The sequence below is a fragment of the Protomyctophum bolini genome (genome assembly GCF_963924005.1).
Source record: "Protomyctophum bolini genome assembly, chromosome: 16".
NCBI lineage: Eukaryota > Metazoa > Chordata > Actinopteri > Myctophiformes > Myctophidae > Protomyctophum > Protomyctophum bolini.
In genome coordinates, this window is record NC_137877.1 from 32,809,943 (window position 1) to 32,826,104 (window position 16,162).

Consider the following 16,162-nt stretch of genomic DNA (forward strand, 5'->3'; position numbering starts at 1 on the left):
AAACAAAAGGTATTAACAATAAAGAGACAATATGACGTAAACGACACATTATCATAAATGTTCCCTTCATTGTCAATGCTTTTATCAAATTTTGAACTAAAGACAAACATTAAACCTGTGTGTACCAAACTGTATTTGGCCCTTGAAAAAAGAAAGAAAAAAAAGGTTAGGTTACACTACATGTTTTCATTTGCAGAAGGACAGCAGTGTGAAGTCAAGGCCAGAAATGTGTTTACAGGTCAGTGTCACCAAAGTACATAAATGGCCTCTAGTGTTTGTTTATACACAAGCATGTACACATCTCCTAAACCAACAGATCTAGGTGTTCATTTAACTCTCTCAGGGTGTACAAATGGAAACATTAACACTGAGGATTTAGCAGTGTATGGTGTAAGAAATGTTCTCTGTCAAGATCAATTTCCCCGGGGTGTCTGAAGGGAGGTCACAGTAAGTTCAAACTACTTTTATCCCCCCCCAGTCAAAAGGAAGCCCTGTGTGATATTCTAGCCATGTTATTTGAGGATCAAGAGAGATGTCAGAGGAATTTGTGTCAGAATGTTAGTATCGTATGGAGCATTTTTAATAGGCTAAAATATAGGTTTTATTAGTTTTCTTGAGTGTCTTGTATCTCGTATACTTGGCCTTTTTGCTGTTGTTTTTTCTCTCTTGTTTGTATACCCCTTATTAATGTTCATAAATGTTTTTATGTGATGTATTCCCATGCTTTTGTTCTTGCTTAATGTAAATCGCTCTGGATTAAGAGCGTCTGCTAAATGCCTAAATTGTAAATTGTATATGTTCTCTTTTTGTTTTGTTTTCTGTTTAGGGTCTAGAGATGGAAATTGTTAAATCCGGCATATTTATATTGCATTGTATGTGCAGTGTTCAGTAATATGTGCTGTCCCGTCCAAACGTATATGTAATGCCCCCAGAGCGGATCCCCAAAGTGGCCCTCAGATGGATTGACCACCACCGGGGAAAAGGAAGACGAGGCCGACCTAAGATCACCTGGCGCAGAACTGTAGAGGCTGAGCTACTGGAGATGGGTCTCTCGTGGGGCACGGCACAACTGGTTGCCAAAGACTGTGATAGGTGGAGGAACATTATCAATGCCTTATGCCCAATTGGGGGCGAATAGCGTAAGTAAGTTTCATGAAGGTGATGGTCTATGTTAATAAGTGATGAAACATCTTGATGTTATTACATGCGCAGAGTGCGCAAGTACTGCGATCGGATGGGTATGTATGAATGTCGGTGTACTCCACCAGCCAATAAGGGCCCACTGTTCTTGATGACGTAACTAAAGTATACGTTTCAAGATTGGTATGTATGTATGTATGTATCCATCCTCCAACAGCCAATATGGGACCACCATTCTTGGTGACGTAACTAAGGTACATTTCAAGGTTTGTATAAGGTCAATAACGGGTCTAAAGGATTTAGAACAGCAGAGAGCTCTAGGACTAAGAGTGGCAGTCGTACCCAGACAGAGAGCTCTATAGGGACTCAGAGCAGCAGTCGTACCCAGACAGCAGCAGAGAGCTTTGGGACTCAGAGCAGCAGTCGTACCCAGACAGCAGCAGAGAGCTTTGGGACTCAGAGCAGCAGTCGTACCAGCAGTGGTGACCGCACTTCACGGCGCGCTCTGCTTGCACACAAGTTTGCATCTCGAGAGAGAGAGTGCATTTCTAGTTCAATATATATTTGTCTGAACAGTATTTTCTGTGCATGTAAAACCATATGGACATGGTGACACTCATAATCAAATTATTACAACTCGCAAATTAAATTTGCAATTTCCGCAATTTCCGCAATTTCCAATTTCCGCAATTTCCAATTTTCGCAATTTTCAATTTCCGCAATTTCCAATTTCCACAATTTCCGATTTCCAATTTCCGCAATTTCCAATTTCGGCAATTTCCGCAATTGAAAATTGTGGTGCAGAGTAGGTTTGACAAGTCAAGTAAGGTTAGATTTATATAGCACCAAATCACAATAAAAGTGATCTCATGACACTTTACATACAGTAGAGCAGGTCAAGACCTTTATTGTACAGTGACCCAAATTCTCTATTGTCATTCTGTACTGTATGAGGCCAACATCAATAAATTGACAATGTTAACTTTAAAATTGTCTGTTTAATTATATTTACAAAATAAACTTGACTATTGCCTTTACAATTAATAAATAATTAAAATGCAGTTTAAAATGCAGTTTAAAATACATTTCTAAAATTATTTAAAAATGTATCCAATCTTTACAATTTTCTTTTAAAACATTTGCAACAGTACTGTAAAGACAATTTGAGTGTCAGGTGGCAGGCTTTTGTGTGCTGAAAGTGCTAAGACATTGAAAAGATGCATGGAAAATGTTTAGTAGAGTCTTCAAAGATCACTATGCTCTCTCGTGTAGGCTGTAGGGCACTGTGGTTGACTTGATCCATTCTGTAGAACTGTTGTTATGACTTTTCAAGATTATCATTTTGTACTCATTACTCAAACGGTTTCAAATGATGTTGTCAACTAAAAAAATGCATTAAAGAGACCCTGTGCCTGCATGAAAATAGTTGCAATGTAATTCAAAATACCCTATTCCTATAACCAAACCCTCAAAACCAGTGGTGGACAAAAGTACTCAACACCAGTACTTGAATCAAAGAATAGATACTCCTGGTCATCAAATATTACTCAGTAACTCAACTCAACAAGCGAAAGTTACTCAGATTACTTAGGTCAGATTAGTAATTGCTTGTAAAAAATACTTAAGTATTCAAAAGTACATGCTTTTAAAAATGCTTAAATATCCAAGTACAATTACAAAGTACATTTTCTTTTGATAAATACATTTTGAATTATAAAACCTAAAAACATTGTGAACATTTCTATGACTTTGTAGATCAGCTATTTTGTATTTTTATAATTTTTTTGGGTCCCGGGGGTCCCTTCCTAGAAATGTAGTAGAGTGAAAATATGTCTGAAATGTAGTGGAGTAGCAGCCATAAATCCCCTCCCCCACAAACACAAAAAAACATTTGTACAATACTCAAGTTGTACTTTGTTACTGTCCACCACTGCTCAACACAAACCAGCAGAGCAATGTGCATGAAAGTGCAAAGCATGAAAATAATCTAGACATGTTTCTAAGACATGTTTGTAAATCATGTTTCAAATAATTATTTAAAGAATCAATTAATATCTATGAAGCCTGCAAAGCCGTTCTTTGTTATCCTTTTAGCTACTGTTTTGACCTTGCCCACTGCAAATAGAGTCTGTGGTCCTTCTTGCCTGGTTAGATCCAGTTAGACAGGTTTTCTTAATTGTGGCAGTCTGTCCCCTCTAGGTGATCTGGGATGGGCAGTCCAGTGAGGATTGTTAAACATTTGTTCCAGACATTGAACACAGGGCAGACCGGTTGAGCAAAGGCAATGTCAAAGGTGTGCAGGTGCTGTGAGCCCACAGCATCATGGAATGACAGAGACCCAGAGTCATAGTCCAGTAACACCCCAATTCGTCGCAGGTTGGGGGAAGGCTCAATGGGCATCTCCTTGCTGTTGTGACGCACCACCCAGGAGTTGTTACAACGTGACAGCACCCAGGAGGCTGAGTTCTTGCCTACCCACTCATGCCTCGGTGCCGACTTGTAAGTAATGCCCACTGCAAACCTAGTAGGAAAGTACAGAAAGTTTTGCAGTTAAAAAGCCAAAATGTTCTGGCATAGAAAATCTCACAAGATACATAATTTAAAGGAAACTTAGCTATACACACATCGACTGTGTGTATAGCTGAAAGAGGCTTCAGTTCAAAAAGGCAGGGTGCGCAGTTTGCACACATGCTTTATTACAAAAATGAAACATTTTGATCCGCTGTGGATCTTCCTCAGCCTCAGGTCATATTGACTTCCATATAAAGATGTACTCCATTTTCTGTCACCCCCACTGCGTGCCAAACTCCCACATAATCACAGCAGGTGCGACTCATCGCCCCTAAAGTGACCTAGATACATAATTTAAAAATAGTTCTCCATAATAATTTATAAGACACTTCTCAATATGGTTACCAACCATGTGCTTCCTCCTATCAGCGCCTCCCAGTAATGGCGGCCACTGTCAATGTAGACGTTCCCTGTGACCCCATAGCTGCTCTGGCTGGTGAAGCGATCTTGGCCATGGCTCTTCTTCGACAACACCTCGTCCCTCTCCACAGTCAGGTTGTCATGGGACACTTTCAGCTTCTTGTGAGCAGACTTTGGGTCCAATTTGAATGGTTGACCTACAAAGATGCATTCAAAGCGTTTTGATTTGCTTGGTAGTTTTGCAGAATATATTCTATAATTGCCAAGGGTAATATACCACATGAACAAGACATACTGTTGGTCTTTAGCTTCCCAGGATCACTGCTGCGGCTCCCCGCCTGGTTTATGGCCTTGACTATGAAAACATACTTGGTGCCACACTGGAGCCCATGCACTGTGTAGTGGTTCTGCTTGATGTTCGGCACTATCATCCAGCTGTCAGCTGAGTTACACAAACCTACAGCCGAGGCAGAAACAGATGATTCATGAGAAGGGATCAGAAGCAACTACATGATTGACAACTACATGTGACAATCTGTATACATATACGTTTGTTGACTCAGTTCAAACTCAGGGCAGGGGCGAGGGGCCCCTTGAACGAATTTGTGTGACAATACAGTGTAACTACTGTACAGTTATTTTTAACCCCCTATAGTTGACACTACTCTGGGAATACATGACCCTTAAAGTACAATAGCATTCCAACTCGACCAAAGTATACTTGGGCACTGGGGCAGAAGAGGGCAGATTAGTTAATTGAACACGCTGTGACCTTGTTAGTATGATCTGTTCAAACAATCAGTCACCCACTTCAGTGAAAGGCCAATATTGGACCTGTAATCTACATCTGGACTGGAATCCAGCCTGTCTGAAGTTTCATACCGACCTGATCTAGATTAATCTGTGCCAAAGATTATCTTATTATCTTATTATCCACACAAAAGGAGGAGACAAGATGAATGCTTTATTGCATCTGGATAATGTAATGAATCCCTCAAACCATTTAGAGGACTCCGCAGAAGAATTCCTCTCATTATTGATGTTTTCCACAACAAACATTAATACTTACTCCATGAGAAAAGCCACACATTTAACCACTGAAACCCTACACTTCATTGTACTGTAAATCTGTAAGATCAATAATAAAGGCATAAAAGACCCAAAAATATATGCATATTGTATAGTGAAATTTGCAGATCTACAAGTTTACTCGTATTAGATCTGCTATTTCTGCAGAATATTTTGTCCTGGTTTTCCTGAATGTTCACCTATTATGACCTGCCCTGAATAGGGTCCCTACTTGCTAGGCAAATTGCGGCTAGGGTACATGTGGTTAACTTACTGATGACATTGGCTTGGCTGGTGAAAATGGCATACTGGAGTTCATATGATACAACACAGAACTCGTCATCGGATGTCCAGTGAACAGTGATGGTGTCATAAGAAGCTGTACATAACTCCTCGCGGATCACTGGTGGATTTGGCGCTGCAAAAGGGAAAACAAAGTCAAACGTCCTTTTAGGACAACTGTCAGAGTTGTGGAGAGTGGATTACATTCTGGAGGGAGAAAACAAGCAAGAGAAGAATCCTGTAATCAGTTGCAGAGATCAGTTGTACAGGTTTAGTGCTTTGCAAATCGTTTTTGTTGGAAAAGCAATATGCCCTGTAATTGAGTTACAGTATTTTACTGTTCCCTTGAGGCATCAGGCAACCATAGCCCTCATACGGAGTTCAATGAGTGTTACACATTGTGCCCTAAGCCTGTACAATAAAAAAGTATATTGAATGAATTAAAAAAATAAACTTAAACTGTAGACTATGTTACATCGTTTTTTGCCTCCTGAAAAGGCCTGCAACTACATTAGATGCACGTGTATGTAAGCACACAGGAAGCATCTTTACTTAATAAGTATACAAAGTAAGTAAGGAAAGGTGCTTTGGAAAAAATAAGTGGTCAAAAGACGTAGGTTATAGTAATGTCTGATTTATACTTGGTTGTGTGCGCACACAGAAAATAGCTGATAAATCTGACAATAGCAGTTATACTGAATGGCTCAGGGGGTAGAGTCTGGGAATCCGAAACGCTTAGATCCATGGCTCCTCCTGGCTTTGTATCAAGGTGTCGATGAGCAAAACACCCCAATTGTTCCTGAGTAGGTTGGTACCATGGTTGCAAGGTGAGTGAATGTGTGAGTGAATGGAAGATTTAGTGTTAAGAAAAAATAAAAATCATGAACTTGCTAGGCTCCACAAATTAACCTGTGAGGTAGTCCAAGCTTTCTAGCATTTTCTTCTCCCTCGTGAAGTCCAAGGCAAAAGTATCAAACGTGTCATTCAGGTTTATTTCTGGTATCAGGATTTGAGAGGTGGCGGTTGCCATGCACACTCTGGAACACACAAGCCCAATGCACAATGTTAAACTTACATATCAAGCTATGGGAAGATATTGCAGCCATTTATTGTACCTTTTCTCTCACCTCTCACAAGTGCTTTTGGCTGCTTGCAGGAAGCGGGCAGGGTCTGTCTCTTTAAGGGTTTGGTCAGCCTGAGTGATGAGGGAGGAGGACCTCTCTATGCATTGCTTGCAGCCAGCTATCTGTTGGGCCAGTTTCCTCAACCGCACAGACTTGAGAAGAAATGAACAGAATTAGCTTTGCTGCTTACGCTTGAGTTGTATACTTACTATAATACACAGTACAGTACAATACAGTACAATAACAAATGTGAGCACTTAATTGTCCTCCATTGATTGATTGATTGATGTAGACTTAGTACAAGGGTTTTTACAAGCTCACAATGCATCACAGCACCATGCGTTGTCAGCAGTCTGTCAGTGCACGTCTGTGCACGGTCTATGATGTTATCATAGACATGGCATGGTTTCAGCCCGATCTGAGTCTGACCCCCATTGACTTCCATAATGAAATGAAAGTTAAATATTAAAAAAATATGAAAACATATAGGCAGTTAGTGAGATTATCCCTGGACAAACCTTGCCTCTTACCCAATCCACACAAATGACACCACACCAACAAGTTGCAACTGCAACCACTTGCAACAGAATCCCAAAACTGCACCGACCTGTCAATTCATACCACTCCAAACCCGCTGCGCCTGCGGCTCAGAATAAATCGGTGGTTTGAATCCCGCCTTCTCCTGTCCACATGACAGCCAAGTGTCCTTGGGCAAGCCACACTGACCCCAATGAGTCGGTTGGTGCTAGCTTGCCACCATTGGTTTGTGAATGTGGGAAGTTAGGGAGAGAGGACGCTGATGTCGAGTGTTCGCCACTTCACCTCCCAATGTATATATGAATGGATCATTGTAAAGTGCTTTGATTGCTCAGAAAAGCACTATAAAAATGCTTGCAATGCAATCCATGCAATGTAAAATCTCTAAAACATTCAGAAATTCTGCTTCAGCTCCATGTGTCACTTTTGTTAAGGCAGTTCTATAAGGTTCACAAGCATTATTCCTACGGACATTAACACACGTTTGTTTGCCAGCAACATTGGATCAACATGGATCAACATTGCATCCCCAGTGTTCGCCGCCAACCTAGGCCTAGAGAAAGTGACAGCTTATTTATGTATAGTGTATGTCTCCTGAATAACATTACCATGGTAACCCCCCCAAACCTGGCCCAATTGGCCCGATGCAGAATGCAGCCTCTAACCTGACAAGAGGCACGGGGTGAGGAAGGAAGCAGTCCTCCTCCTAGGAGGGCGATCACAGGAAGCAGGGCTGATCTTACTCTGACATTGGACATGGCACAGCATGCCACAGGCTCTCTAATGGCAACTAATGGGGGGTAGAGGGAAGGGAAATGATTCAAGAGGCAAAGTGCATTTGTGTCAGAATGCGTGAGCACTGTGCCAAAACCACTCCATTACAGCGAGCGTGAATACCGATACTGAACACAGGAGAAAACAAACCAATTAGCTCCACAGTACAGTGATTGTTTCATGAGCTGACAACACTGATATCATGTTACGCGACAGTAACACAACAAAATCATGTATTCAAAGATGTATGCTCGTGTACGTTCCTTTGTTCCTGGAGGTATGGATTAACCTCATCACTGAAAACAATATGTTTCAGGCTGCTCTAATGCTAGGCTCAGACTGCAGTGCAATAGAGGCAGCTTTCTAAACCTTGAGGATAGTGAGAGATGATGAGCTCATCTGCGTGGGCTGACTCTGACAGATCAGACTGCCTGCCCTATTCACTAATCATCAAAACCAATTAATGCAATCCACATAATTCTTGGACATCTTAAGCTACCATGAGCTGCGAAGCTCTTTTCTAAGCGCAAACCAATGGAATTCCCATCTTTCACTAAACTTCATCAGGGGCATTTATCGTTTAAGTGCAGCAATGGAGCTTCATCCTTTGCATTAAAGTTCGATTACAGTATAGCCACAGAACTTGTGTACTTACAATAAAGAGAATAAATGTACAATATGATCTGTCCTGCACAGAATATTGTTTTCATTGTATGAGTTATCAGCACACTAGAACAGTTGAAGGACAGTGAAGCAAGCAAGATGTCATAAAGCAATACCTTTCCTTCCTTTATCTTGGTGGCTATGATTTGTCTCCTCTGTTGTATGATGTCGATCAGCAGGTCGCACTCTTCAAGCAGTTTGTTTTCTTGTCTCGATGCATTCACCTAAGGGGACACAGAGTAAGGACAGTTGAGAGATAGTCAATAATGGCTGACTGTTCCTCTGATAATTTAAGCAGCTGCATTTGCATATTTTATTGATTCTATGATTCGACAATTCACACAAGCCCCAGGTGACAGAACAAAATCGAATTTCTAAAGTAAAATAAATGTTCAATTATACACACATTGTTGAGGCAAGTCTGAGGAGTCAGCTTGAGTGTTAACTGATAGCGTTTTGTCTCTCTTTTTTAACCAAATAATCTTTTTATTTTGTAATGACACTTGATTTGACAAAATATTAGAGTACAGTTGTTGGAAAATAGTTAACTTAAACTCCCAAAGCTAACTTCTTGCACCCGGGTACACATAAATAGCTGTCAAATGCTTAGTTTTGCATTTCTTCCACAAGAAAAACTACAATTAATATACCACAGTCTCTCTTTGATTTAACAATGGGATAGGCCTGTAAGAAAGTGACATTATGACACCTACTGTACTCTATATGTAATATATCCACTGGGTACACGCAGTGGATATACAGATATTAGGCCTGTCATCTCCTTTAGGTTTCATTGTAAGCTAGATACCATCTACAGTACCTTAAATGAGAGCTACATTGAAACTGAGGATTTTACTGTGTACAGACTACAGTGTAAAATCATGAGTATTAATTTAACTCTGAGAGTAAGGTTCCACCATTCCATTTGGTTCCGTTTGAACACACTCAGAGTTAAATGAACACAGAGGATTTTGCTGTGTTGTAAACTGGGAGAGGAGCCATCGCTTGAACAGATCTGAGTGAACATTGGTACCTCCACATGTTGGCAGGTCTGAATAAGTTTGCCCATCAGCGTTTCCAGCTCATTGGTCCTCTTGATCAAACTGCTCAGGTTGGAATCGAGCGCTTGCTGTGGAAAGAGAAATTGACAAGCGGCATTTCACTGCACGTTATGCACTATTAAACTGCAAACAGCTGAACGATCGGAGGAAGGTGGAGTGAAGGGGATCACCGGGACCATATTGTGTCCAATAATATGGGGAGGAGGAGAAGCGGAGCGACCACAGACTGCGTTGTCACTGTGGATGCGAGGCTCGTTGAGATTTGGTCTGTGATCAGTCAGTAAACCCCCTCTTGATCCGCTCTACGTGCCAAAACTTCCATCATGCTGTCTGAGGAACTCACAGAGCTTAGAGTGGAATAGCGGAGCATCTGCCAGAGATTTGGGCAACTCAAACCCTGGCTGCGTTAATCACCCACCAATGACTCAGATGAAAAGCTCATGTTTGGAATTGCATATTTTAATTCTAATTGGGTGGCCAGATGTCTCTGTGTTGCGGAACAACAATGCGTCAAGTCTGAAACAAAGGATTATTCTATCAAGATTAGATTGTGCTCTGTGAATTATTTTGTGAAACTGACATTCAGTATGCAGGCTACATCAAAGATTCGTAACTTTTCTTCTGCAGACGTACAGTATGATGTAACTCTCAAGACAATCCTGTGCTAAGCTGCCCCAAATGCATGCAAGTTTTCAACAGCACGGCCCAAATTTCCCTCAATCAATACTAATAAGGTAAAAAAGTTTGCATCTGAACAAAGAATTTATTCCAATTCTTTAAAAGATCTAAAGTCTAAAGTTACAGTATTTCTCAAATCAGTTGCAGAATAGTGGTGAAAGTTCTTTCACATCAGACTTTCCACATTGCGATTTCATGAGGCATGTGCATCAGTGTGCACTAAAATAGCTCAGTTTTTATTTAACTGCTCTTAGAAAAATGTTTTATTTATATGACAGAGGAGGTGAAGAAAGCCATCAGCCTTGCTCTGTAAAAGTTGCAGGGCAAGACTTAAGACGTCCTGAGAGGAACAAAGAACTTCAGAAATGTACGAAAAAATAAAATAAAATGCATCAACGTGGCTCCTGAGCCGTATATAGTGTAGCATACTCTAAATCAAATTGACAAAATAGTTAAATTAAGTGCATACTGTATACATGAGCCTGATACTCCTTAAGAATAATGCTGAGTTTAATGTTCCGGGAAAATCTAAAAAAATCAAAGAGAATCTAATGAATATTAGGCCTGAATAGTAGTGTGTAATTGTCTACAAGGCGCACAGACAATCCGACCTTTACTTTTGTCCTACATGTCTGTCAAGACAGCAGAATTTGAAAGAATGGACTGTTAACTGCTAGCTTCTCCATAATTCACGTGGATCTTTCCAGCTTCACTGTATGTGTCAAGCAGTGATTCCAATTAACTGAATAGAATTACACCTTATCAAATGTATTTCAGGAAGAAGTACTGAAAAGAAAATATGACAAATGATGAATTATTTAGTCAGCTCTACTGGAAAATATATCTACTTTCTGATTAATAGAAAGCTAAAACGTATCCATTAAATCCATGTAATGAAGCAGTGGAAGGGTTGTGACACACACAGAACAATAACAGTCTACTGTGCCGTGCAGTCAGTGCACTTGATAAAAATGGGTACAACTGTAAATGTTGACACAGAATAAAATTCCAAACATTGACACGGGAGCAAGGAAGGAAGAGAGAATGGCCAAGTCAAAAGGTGCGAGACCAAAAGCTTTTCCCATTCAAGAGGAAGCTGCAATCCTTCCTCTCATCAGGTTTTAAATGCCTTTAGGAAAAGAGACGTCTCTCACACAGAGAGAACTATCTAAACATAAGGGCTCTGCTATCACAGTGGGAAGCATTCCTTGAATGCAATGAGAAATCGAATGCAACATAAAATGTCTCTCTCACAGTAGTAATTTAGATTTTGCAGTTTGTAATATTGTTCATTGTAGTTTCTGTAACAATGTTTTTTTGTATGGGGTGGCATTGTTAGTGCCACGCCCAACCCTGGAGGGCCAGTGTGCTGCCTTTCGTCTCACTCCTCACCCGAGACCTGTCTGGTATGGTTGAACCTGCCAGGAGCACTAGGCTCCCCCCAGCATAGCTCTCAGGGTCATATTGTTTGCAATATTAACGGATGCAGTAACAGATTGTGGTCACACACATGCACAGGAGTGCACACACACACATACACACGTGCAAGCACGCAAACATGTGAGCATGCCACACACACGCGCGCATGCACACGCCACTTACATCGAGTGATAACAAACAAAGGCCATTGGATTTCAATGAAAGAAAACCATGGTGAGTGTTGTTTCCCTGCATGTGATAAATAGGGCAGACATCTGCCACTGACATTTAATCATCTGGAAGTGAACTCAAAGAGAACAGCCCAAGGGAAGGTGGCAGTGTCCACAATAACATCATTTTGCCAATGAAAGATGAAAACAGAGTAAACTCCAACGGCAGACTATATGCTGTAGCACAATGCAACACAACACTGAACACACAAGAAGCTATGAAGACCGCATCCGCTTCTCTGTGCCTCTAATTGACTGACCTTTAAAATCAGTGCAAATATCTGCTCCTGTTATTATCAGAGGGAAATAAAATGAGAACCAAATAGCAAAAAGAAAGAAAGAAAGAAATTAAGAAAGAAAGAAAGAAAGAAAGAAAAAGTACATTAGACTAAAAGTTCCCTCTTGAAAAATAACATTCCGATTTACTCAGTAAAGTAAATCTGTCCCTGCATGTTGATTCGTTAAAAGAAAGATGCTGTAAGGTCACCTGGTCTCTCTCCTGGTCTGCCTGATCACTCCACTCACTGAGATAGCGGCCTGGAGATCTCTGCACAATGATAGCATGATCAAACAAAGAGGACAGGTTAAGACGCATGCTCTGGCCTGAATCACAGAAGAGCTGCAGTCTACGATTACGGCATCTCGGTTTCACTGTGACCAAGCATGTTGTGCCACCGGCCCTTCTTATTGTGAGAGTAACTAAAGGGACAGTGCAATACAGTAAACCACCTTTTGTGTATCAGGCATGAACAGCAGTGGTATTCGGGGCGAAGTAGAACAGAAAAGCAACTGGTATTAGGATTCCATGCAATGGACACCGAATAGGTTGCAGAATGCAGAATGCAGAGTTGAAAGAACCCTCCCTTGCTTGTGTTAGGATTAAATGATTAAATCTGATTGGCAATTTCCATAAGAAACGCTGGATGGTTCACTTGTAATAGACCATTAAATGGTCCCATGAGGTTTCTGGATTCCTGCTAGTGTCCCACGGTGCGTGTTGGCAAAATACTAACCCGCAAAAGCCAAATCTTACTCTTCTGACGAGCTCATTCAAGTCTAAAATGGAAGGAATGCGTAGCCACCTTTTTTGTATGTTCCAGCCAAACAGTATCTTCCCTTGATGCCTTATTAATGTGCACCCATGTGGTGAGAGTGAGCAGTTCTGCTTAACCTGGAGCCCTGGAAGCAATCTTTCTCATTGGCTGTAATTACATTCTAAACCCTCAAAGAAGTAGAGACTCTGTTTCCAATAGCTTTGCATAGCTCCTACTACTCACATATATCACTAGTTTAACCACTTAAGCCCTGTGCGATACTTAATCATACAACGGTGTTGCAGGAAAATAGAAGATCTATTCGTGTTGTAATGCCACACTTTTTTAATATATATTTGTTTTTAGAAGATTTCATGACATGGCCAAACTAGAGATGCCAGGTTTAAATTACTGTAAATTCTAACTGACTGAAGAAGTCGTTTTAATCGTAAAATTAGTAACTTCACATAATGGGTATAGTACTGTAAGTATTATTTATAATTACGATGACTATGCTACATCTTTTTTCAGTCTGTTACAATAATAAAATGCAAATTCATCACGTTCGTAGAAATAATTACAAGCAACATTATAAAAACAAGCAACCATTTGAATATGAATGACTTTGTCATTCTAAACATGAATTAGTACTTTATGCAAAACAATCAACATTTAGTTACTGAAAGAGTATAGTAGCATATAGAAGTATATTAGCTAGCGATTATATTTCTGTTTCCTGCAATATTTATATTTTTCTACTATAGAAACATTTTTGCCTAATAGACATTTTTGTTTTGAAAAATGTTGAAAGTAAATGTTGGTGGTCTTATAAATGTTTTATAAATATTTAACCACTGAAAAGCATTAACAAGCTTCTGATATTTTTGTGATCATTTGGTACAAACTGTAATCTCTGTCAAATCTATACTTTTCAATATTATATTATATCTCTGCTCTAGAAGAGGTGGTGGAGTTAGTTGCTTCAGACATTTGAGGCCGGGTCCAATGGAGTTAAGAGGTCTTGTCCGAAGTGCATTCTACTGCTTTTCATTGGTCCAATATTTTCAAAACAACGCACAGACATAAAGAGTGTTCAATAGCACTGATTTATGTCAAAAAACATAAACATGGAGTTAGGTGCTATCCTCCCGACAGCGATTTGTTGCCCCCATAAATCAATGCTATTGAACACCCTCCGTCTGTGTGTTGGTTAAAAGAAATATTGAACCAATGGAAAGTATTAAAAGGTGCTTCGGCAAAAACCATTGGATCCTCAAACTATCTGCCAAACCAGCTAACTCCACCAGTTTAGTCATCTTTTTTTTCTTTTTCTTTTTCATAAATCAGTGCTATTGAACAGCCTTTACGTCTGTGTGTTGGTTAAAAAAAATTAACCAATGAAAAGTATTAAAAAGCACTTTGAAAAAAACCTCCTAACTCAATTTTTTTTGCATAAATCCTTTATGTTGTGTGTTGTTTTGAAAATAATTATTGAAAATGGAAAATAGTAAAAAACGCTTTAGACAAAACCTCTTAACTCCATTGGACCCTCAAACTGTCTCAAACTAATTCCACCACCTCTCCCCCTCTCATGCAAGTAATTGACAATATATAAAGTCACAACACCAACTTTGATGAGGCAGTATTGCTTTGTTTTCAAAATATAAGGTTTTCTTAATGAACACACCACAATATGCTTTGGAAAATGGTCAGCCGTGATGTCGAGTATACTGTGTGAGTCGTAGCCAATGGGCTAAACATGGCAGACCACCAGTATGGCCCTTTAATAGAGGTTACACATGAAAGTAAAAATCAGCTTTGATCTGTAAGGGCTGAGCTTGTGAGGATCATCAGTGTATGATAGTGAATCATCAACCTCAAGCTCCCCAGCGCATGCGCTTAATCATGAGCAGACCATTTCTTACCTTGAGCTTCTCGTAGCGGTCGCTGAGAGCTGCAACCTGGTGATCTCGGTGCCGACCAACCAATTTACACAGGGCACAGATCAACTGTTCGTCTGTGACACAGTACATGTTGACCTTCTCCTCCTCGTGCTCCAGACACATAAGCCCTCTCATACGGGAGTCCGGCAGGGGCTCGGTTAGACGGTGGCCTGTAAATGGCTTCTTATTGGGATGAGTGGCCTTAAGACACTCGTCACAGTAGGACACCTCACAGGTAACACAGGTCTTCACTGCGTCCTGGGGAGGGTCCTGCTCACAGAACTGGCACTGGACCCTGTCACTGGGTCGGGTCATGGCTTTACTTTCAGGGTTGGCCCGCTCGCGGCGAGTCTCGCTGGGAGAGTTGGGTCCGCTTAGGGAAGCCTTCTGGAAGCGGTCAATGATGTTCTGTAGGGTAACGTTGCGTTTGAGTCCCTCTAGGCCCCTCTGGTTGAGGGTGATGACATAGCGACAGGTTGGGCACTGGAAGGCGGTGATTGATTGTATTGTTTCGGTGGGGGTGCAGTGGGAGACCAGGATGCGGTGGGCACAGTTGAAACACAGGCTGTGAGCGCAGGGCAAGAGCAGCGGATCCTCAAAGAGCTCCAGACAGATTGGGCAGGTCAGCTCCGACTCCAGTGTTTCCATCTTCAGGCAAAACAAAGCAGTGTTGTCAGCGAAATCCAGGGAAGCTGATCAGCTATCTGCGAAGATGACATAGAATTGAATTAGACGGGGGAGGAGGGGTTGCGGGACTGAAAAGGTTTAAGCTGCGGGGGGCTGTCATCTTTCCCTCAATAGAAATTAATGAGCGGCCTTGCACAATTCCCAGAACGTGAAGGCTGCTTGCTCAACTTTAGAAGGAAGCCTCCTTCATATCCCAACTATATTATCATTTTTTATGGTAAAACACAATAATGGTCATTTGGAAATGATAATTAGTTGGCATTAATAGAGGGGAAACGGGGCACTTAGACAATACAGAAAATATATTGAAATGTTTTGTGAACCAAGAAAAATGAAAACATACCCCACTATGTCCCTAAATATTTGATCTGAGAGGTCTGTCAGGGTGTATTTTGATGATGTAACAGCAGTGACTCATTTCAGTGGGTACAAGAATAGCCTAGCTTGTCTCCATGTGTTTCTCACTGTAGAGCTGTGCACAGGCCAGCAGGCCACTGAGTGCTGACAACTCAGTCAAGCAGAAGCCTATTGGCCCTATTGGCCTGCCCATGGCTGGGACTCCACACTATCCTGGACACTAAGCCTTTGTTC

General features: G+C 40.9%; 1 protein-coding gene across 6 annotated transcripts in view; it reads right to left on the reverse strand.

Annotated features, from left to right (window-relative positions):
- Window positions 1-1,946: 1,946 nt before the first annotated feature.
- Window positions 1,947-16,162, reverse strand: part of mid1 (midline 1) — a 32,049-nt gene continuing 17,833 nt past the window's right edge. For 5 of the 6 annotated variants that reach the window (XM_080786541.1, XM_080786544.1, XM_080786540.1 and 2 more), the window contains exons 2-11: window positions 14,867-15,588; window positions 12,395-12,454; window positions 9,553-9,648; window positions 8,636-8,743; window positions 6,549-6,697; window positions 6,331-6,458; window positions 5,414-5,557; window positions 4,367-4,528; window positions 4,061-4,268; window positions 1,947-3,661 (exon numbers count right to left, since the gene is read on the reverse strand). In XM_080786541.1, coding sequence (XP_080642667.1) covers window positions 3,313-3,661; window positions 4,061-4,268; window positions 4,367-4,528; window positions 5,414-5,557; window positions 6,331-6,458; window positions 6,549-6,697; window positions 8,636-8,743; window positions 9,553-9,648; window positions 12,395-12,454; window positions 14,867-15,532 — 2,070 coding nt within the window. In that variant the 5' untranslated portion in view covers window positions 15,533-15,588 and the 3' untranslated portion in view covers window positions 1,947-3,312. The remainder of the gene's footprint in view (window positions 3,662-4,060; window positions 4,269-4,366; window positions 4,529-5,413; window positions 5,558-6,330; window positions 6,459-6,548; window positions 6,698-8,635; window positions 8,744-9,552; window positions 9,649-12,394; window positions 12,455-14,866; window positions 15,589-16,162) is intronic. The other variant, XM_080786545.1, reaches the window with a different exon arrangement.